The 7,233-nt window shown below is 37.4% G+C and overlaps 1 protein-coding gene across 1 annotated transcript in view; it reads right to left on the bottom strand.

Moving 5' to 3' along the window:
* Positions 1 to 3,295: 3,295 nt before the first annotated feature.
* LOC107573815 (E3 ubiquitin-protein ligase HACE1-like) overlaps positions 3,296 to 7,233 on the bottom strand; it is an 18,768-nt gene continuing 14,830 nt past the window's right edge. The window contains exons 14-17 of the mRNA XM_016260266.1: positions 6,140 to 6,227; positions 4,756 to 4,867; positions 4,485 to 4,666; positions 3,296 to 3,301 (exon numbers count right to left, since the gene is read on the bottom strand). Coding sequence (XP_016115752.1) covers positions 3,296 to 3,301; positions 4,485 to 4,666; positions 4,756 to 4,867; positions 6,140 to 6,227 — 388 coding nt within the window. The remainder of the gene's footprint in view (positions 3,302 to 4,484; positions 4,667 to 4,755; positions 4,868 to 6,139; positions 6,228 to 7,233) is intronic.

The following is a 7,233-nucleotide window of genomic DNA, read 5'->3' as shown; positions in this document are numbered from 1 at the left end:
CATTTTCAAAGTCAAGAGTCAGAGGCAATGTCCACATCTCTCAGCAGGAGGACGTTAATGGCCCAGGCGACTCCCTGTTGAGCTCATAGCCCTGCAGACCCTCAGCCAACATCAAGCTTCCCCTTTGCAGTGACCAATGAGCTTCTTCACACACTGAAAAATTGAAAAGCCATTGTCTGGCTCAGATTTTCACATGGAGACTGTTCCATGGTGGGCTCTCCTGCACTTCTGTTGTTAAAGAATGTAGATCTTTTTTTCCCATTAAATCTGCACATATAATTTGTATTGTAATGGTACGGTTACATTTACTGTTCATGAGTGAAATCCAGTCATTTCAATTCAAAACTTTTTTGTGGGAGTGAAAAGATTTCCCCACGCAGATTTGCAAATTGGTTCAAGTTGTTCACACAGATTCGCCACAAAATGGTTTTAATGTGATCACACCTACAGTATGTAAACACTTTGAAACAACGCGACTTTAAAGGGACAAACACATTTCTGCTGTTCAGCGAATTTTCACAAACAAAATCTAATCATCTAAATATGAATCCACGAGATCAGGAACTTGGTGGGAAGGTGAAAATTCACAGAAAGCTTGGTTGGTGAAAGTGACTCGTGAGTTACACTGCTACAAAATGGCCTGGTTTCACAGACAGGGCTTAGACTAAGCCAGGATTAGGCCATAGTGCAATTAGGAAATTTAATAGATCGTTAAAGATCACGAACACGATTCAAACACCAACGTGATTCTATTCTTAAATTACAATGATTCGTCTGTTTCACTCCTCAACCTTTGACGTGTGCGATCAATGTTGTGATCACTTGGTTCGTCCGTGCAGCATATACGATCCCATCACTGTGATTTGAACATTTAAATTTGCGTTCGCGCTGCCGTTGACCTAAAGAGAGCAGCTGTCATCTGTCATGAATGAAACAGATTCAGTCTTTTCAGCCACACAGTATAATTATTTCTGTGTTACAAACATTCAAATCACTGGGATAAAAGTTTATAGTTCAGATATAAAGTGTGTGTACGATGTGTATGGTAGCGATTAAAATAGAATAAATCCCCTTTTGAAAATGATTTGACACTTCAAATGAAGATTATCGATTACATTGTTACGCCAGTAGGTGGCGAAAAGGGGCTGTTAAAATGTATTTGTCTTTGAATCATACAAGACATTCGTTCAAGAACGCGGATTCATCCAGTAATGAAACAAGTACATCTTGAGTGAGTCATTTAATCATTAATTCATAAATTACATGTGATTTTGTTTAGTTGTCTAATGTTTTTTTCTTCAGAATCATGCAGGGCGGTGGATATTTGTGGAGGTCAGTGTGGATATTGTGGATGAGTTCTTCTGTGTCATCACGTTCTATCAGTTCTACAGCTTCAGTTTCAAAACTTTCACGCTAACACATACAGCTGTGTCCTCACCACAGTGCAACAGTGAAAAGGGACCCCTTTCAAACAGTGTCACGTTCCGAATGTTGTTTAAGCGGTATTTAAAAAATTCCTATCATAACAAAAATAAACACTGGTATTCGGTATGAACCGGTATAACGCCCAGCACTAATTCAGCTCCAATAAATGGTTTGCAAAAAAGAGACACAGGATATATGTTTGATATCATTATTTAATCACATTGGAATAAAAAAGAATCGGAATCGATAAGCTGATTTGGAATCGGAATTGATCAAATTCAAACGATACCCTACCCGTAAGACCTCCGTTCATCTTCGGAACACAAATTAAGATATTTTTGATGAATTCTGAATGCTCTCTGACCCTCCCATAGACAGCAATATAATTACCATGATCAAGGTCCAGAGACGTAGCAAGGAGATCGGTAAAATAATCCATGTGACATCAGGGGTTCAACCGTAATTTCACGAAGCTACGAGAATACTTTTTGTACGCAAAGAAAACAAAAATAATGACTTTATTCAACAACTCGGCTCCTCCGCGTCACCCTTGTGCCGTTTTGGAGAATATCCACTGAACGCAAACAGCGTATGCTATTCTGTATCAGCTGCGCCACGCGGATTATTGGAAAATTTATTATTTTACCGATCTCCTTGCTACATTTCTGGACCTTGATCGTGGTAATTTCATTGCTGTCTATGGAAGGGTCAGAGAGCTCTCAGAACTCATCAAAAATATCTTAATTTGTGTTCCGGAGATGAACGGAGGTCTTACGGGTTTAGAACGACATGAGGGTGAGTAACACAACATTGACATGATAGAACACAGAACAGAACATGACAGAATTTTCATTTTTGGGTGAACTATCCCTTTCATACTACTTACATTCACATCCCATATAGAACATACTTTTTTGAAGAGATTCCCGGTTGAAATATTCAAGCTTACCATTCCCTCTTCACCATGGAACCGCACTGCAATGCCTTGTTTGAGTTTCTCATTGGAGGACTTGGATACAACGTCACAGCTGCTTCGGAATATTGAGTCTGAAATACAATGATAAAAAAATGAACGAAGGACGTGAAGGCTGAAAGATGGAGGAGCTTTTGAACAGATAATGCAGAAAATGTGCTACCTCTGTGAACAAGAAGAATGTCATTTTCATTAACTGGCCGGTGCACCATATCTGAGTCTGGCTGTCCGGCCAGAAGATGTTCATAAAACCACTCACACCTGTCTTTAAATGGCCCTTTTAATACATGTTAACCAGGAGTCACTCTCATTTATAATCGCGGCATCGTCTGATAAAATCAACATGCATCTACACTAAAGAGCGGCTATGCGGTTGTTTTGGCTATATTAATTTTTTGTCTCATGCAGCACTGCCTGCGTCTGAGTAACAAACTAAAAACAACTACAAACAAAAAAGTGCATGTGATATTAACAGACGAACTACGCTCATATTTATAATTCCAAACAATCAGTAAGCGACAGGTGCTAGGAAACGCTGTTTTGTACTCATTTATTGAGGAGTCGGCTGCGTTGCGGCCAACTGAATGCTCACTGCACAGAACAGAAGCCGAGAGAGGCGACACTTCTCCGGGAAAGTCAGACCTCGCGTTCGCGGGACAGCACTGGCGAAATCTTCCAACTAAACCATAGCTATGGTTTATCCAAAAAAGTCGCTAGGTTTGTCAGTATGAATATTCTATGGAAAAAAGCTGCTAAAAGGGTCTGAAAGTTGCTAAATCTAGTGCTAAAGTCGCGCTCGTGTGCGAGAGACGCGGGAGCTGATGGCAGCGGGCGGTGGATATTTGTGGAGGTCAGTGTGGATATTGTGGATGAGTTCTTCTGTGTCATCACGTTCTATCAGTTCTACAGCTTCAGTTTCAAAACTTTCACGCTAACACATACAGCTGTGTCCTCACCACAGTGCAACAGTGAAAAGGGACCCCTTTCAAACAGTGTCACGTTCCGAATGTTGTTTAAGCGGTATTTAAAAAATTCCTATCATAACAAAAATAAACACTGGTATTCGGTATGAACCGGTATAACGCCCAGCACTAATTCAGCTCCAATAAATGGTTTGCAAAAAAGAGACACAGGATATATGTTTGATATCATTATTTAATCACATTGGAATAAAAAAGAATCGGAATCGATAAGCTGATTTGGAATCGGAATTGATCAAATTCAAACGATACCCTACCCGTAAGACCTCCGTTCATCTTCGGAACACAAATTAAGATATTTTTGATGAATTCTGAATGCTCTCTGACCCTCCCATAGACAGCAATATAATTACCATGATCAAGGTCCAGAGACGTAGCAAGGAGATCGGTAAAATAATCCATGTGACATCAGGGGTTCAACCGTAATTTCACGAAGCTACGAGAATACTTTTTGTACGCAAAGAAAACAAAAATAATGACTTTATTCAACAACTCGGCTCCTCCGCGTCACCCTTGTGCCGTTTTGGAGAATATCCACTGAACGCAAACAGCGTATGCTATTCTGTATCAGCTGCGCCACGCGGATTATTGGAAAATTTATTATTTTACCGATCTCCTTGCTACATTTCTGGACCTTGATCGTGGTAATTTCATTGCTGTCTATGGAAGGGTCAGAGAGCTCTCAGAACTCATCAAAAATATCTTAATTTGTGTTCCGGAGATGAACGGAGGTCTTACGGGTTTAGAACGACATGAGGGTGAGTAACACAACATTGACATGATAGAACACAGAACAGAACATGACAGAATTTTCATTGAACGCAAACAGCGTATGCTATTCTGTATCAGCTGCGCCACGCGGATTATTGGAAAATTTATTATTTTACCGATCTCCTTGCTACATTTCTGGACCTTGATCGTGGTAATTTCATTGCTGTCTATGGAAGGGTCAGAGAGCTCTCAGAACTCATCAAAAATATCTTAATTTGTGTTCCGGAGATGAACGGAGGTCTTACGGGTTTAGAACGACATGAGGGTGAGTAACAGAACATTGACATGATAGAACACAGAACAGAACATGACAGAATTTTCAATTTTGGGTGAACTATCCCTTTCATACTACTTACATTCACATCCCATATAGAACATACTTTTTTGAAGAGATTCCCGGTTGAAATATTCAAGCTTACCATTCCCTCTTCACCATGGAACCGCACTGCAATGCCTTGTTTGAGTTTCTCATTGGAGGACTTGGATACAACGTCACAGCTGCTTCGGAATATTGAGTCTGAAATACAATGATAAAAAAATGAACGAAGGACGTGAAGGCTGAAAGATGGAGGAGCTTTTGAACAGATAATGCAGAAAATGTGCTACCTCTGTGAACAAGAAGAATGTCATTTTCATTAACTGGCCGGTGCACCATATCTGAGTCTGGCTGTCCGGCCAGAAGATGTTCATAAAACCACTCACACCTGTCTTTAAATGGCTGAGAAAAGAGAGGTAAACAAAGACCTATTAAAACATGATTACATTCATTAAACCCTGCTGCACTTGCATCCTAGATGAATAGACCAGAAACATATTTTACACAAGGAGGCAAACGCAGAACTGAACGCTTGTTCAGTGCATTGCAAGCACACAGCCCCACTGATCGTCAACTTCAGTAGGTCAAACTAAATATTATATGAGCCATTTTCTTTTCTTTTATGAGGTTTGCAATTTATGCAATCATATTAGCATGTCTACAGTTGTTACAGTCTAATTTGTGTGATTTTTGTGATTTCTATCAAATGGAAATTAAATGGATACATTTCTAAAACTAATACATAAAATCACTACACCAGGGTTGAAAACTTCAGAATGTTAAAAGTCTAAATTAAATTGTCACTCACTAGATCATAGTTAGTTGGTTCACTGATGTCACTTTTTGAGCAGTACAAATAGTATTAGTAATATTATTGTTAATATTAAAATAAGTTTTGTAATAAGTGGAAAATTATCTGGCAACAGAGCTGTGCAAAAAAAAGTGGGGCACAGCTTAAATATTATATTTTTGACAATATTTTGATCCTGTTAGCATGTCTACTGAATTTTATTAAATGAAAATTAAATGTAAAACATTATAAAATAAAATACAACCTACATTAGGATTGACAACTAAAATTGTATTTAATAATATTGTTTATATTAAAATATATTTTGAAATGGGTGGGAAAAAAAATCTAAAAACAGAGCTGTGCAAAAAAAAAAAAAAGAAGAAGAAAAAAAAAGCTGGAACACAACTAAATATTATATTTTTGACATTTACGTTTAAAGTTTACTTAAGTTATTAAAATATCCTTTTCTAAAATGTTATACTCAATGGTATTCAGCGATTAAAACTGTATAGCAGTGCCATCATTTGAATTGATAATAGAGATTAATTGAGAACATAAGAGATGGGACAGCACCAGGACCACTATTTTAAGAAGAGGGATACAGATTTGTTGTATTGAAATTAATTGAAATGATAATTTTCATGTTATGGTAATCTTAATTTAGATGACAGTTTATCAAACATACAGTATATATACACATCTAATGCATTTAGATGCAATATTATGAAGACAAATATTTTACTTGTGAGAATAACATGTCATTTTGATTTCATTGTGACTCCTTTTTTCAGGCCCTGTGGAAACTGTGGATCAGTGACAGGATCTGCTCAGCAACCTGTACATCAGTTCCAAGAGCTATTTCAGTCTCTCGTCATGCTTACCTGTCCTTTAATAATATGCATGAAGCGGGACATGAGCTCAGGACATTCCAGCAGGAAGTGGAAATGGTTGAAGATTATTTTGGGATTCCTGGGAACAATAAATGAGCAACTGTGAGAAAGTGTTTTAAAAGCACAGGCCTAAACATGTAGATGTGCACACATACATAAACACCACTAGCCTTAAACTTAAGGTTAAAGGAGAAGTCTACCTGAAAATGAAACTCTATCATTATTATCTACTATTGTACTATTACTCATCCGTGTGTCATTCCAAACGTATGCCTGTTTGGCTATCTTTAGAAGAAATTCTGAAAGAATTTTAATGCAGCTCTTTCATAGTGCATCTAGCCTAAGTGTTTGAAACAAGAATCGGTGTGTTTAGTTACTATGAGATTATGAGATGCCATTAAAAAATGCACATGAACGCGTAAGCTTCATTGGAGGAGATGCTTTTAAGTTAATAACAAAATTTAGTTTTGGTCAATTTTGTTCATCACACACGAGTTCACAAAACTTTGAATTTACCACATACACTAACTAAGAGTTTTCCCTGAACAAACTCCAAAATTGCTACTTATTAATAGTTAATAAGGTAGTTGTTAAGGTTAGGTATGGAGTCGGATTAAGGGATCTAAAATATGGACATGCAGAATAAGGCATTAATATGTGCTTTATAAGTACTAATAAACAGCCAATATGCTAGTAATATGCATGCTAATAAGAAACTAGTTAATAGTGAGAATTGGACCTTAAAATAAAGTGTTACCAACTTTTGCTCAAGGCAGCATTTACATGATAAGGAATACAGTAAAAACTGTAATATTTTGAAATATTCTAGTTTTCTATTCTAATATATTAAGCTACATTTTCAGCCATTACTCCAGTCGTCAGTGTCACGTGATCCTTCATTCTAACATGCTGATTTGCTGTTCAAGAAACATTTCTTATTATATGCTGCTTAATGTTTTTTTCGTGGAAACTGTGATTTAATGCGTTCAAGCGGCACAAAAGTATTAATTTCTTTAAAAAAAAAAACATCTTACGGACCCAAAACTTTTTCAGTGATTGTGTACATCTTCTCCAGCTAGCATGTA

Source organism: Sinocyclocheilus grahami, unplaced genomic scaffold (assembly GCF_001515645.1).
Source record: "Sinocyclocheilus grahami isolate Dianchi unplaced genomic scaffold, SAMN03320097.WGS_v1.1 scaffold2041.1, whole genome shotgun sequence".
Classification (NCBI taxonomy): domain Eukaryota; kingdom Metazoa; phylum Chordata; class Actinopteri; order Cypriniformes; family Cyprinidae; genus Sinocyclocheilus; species Sinocyclocheilus grahami.
The sequence above is the reverse complement of the archived record's forward strand: the minus strand, read 5'-3'. Positions and strand labels throughout refer to the sequence as shown.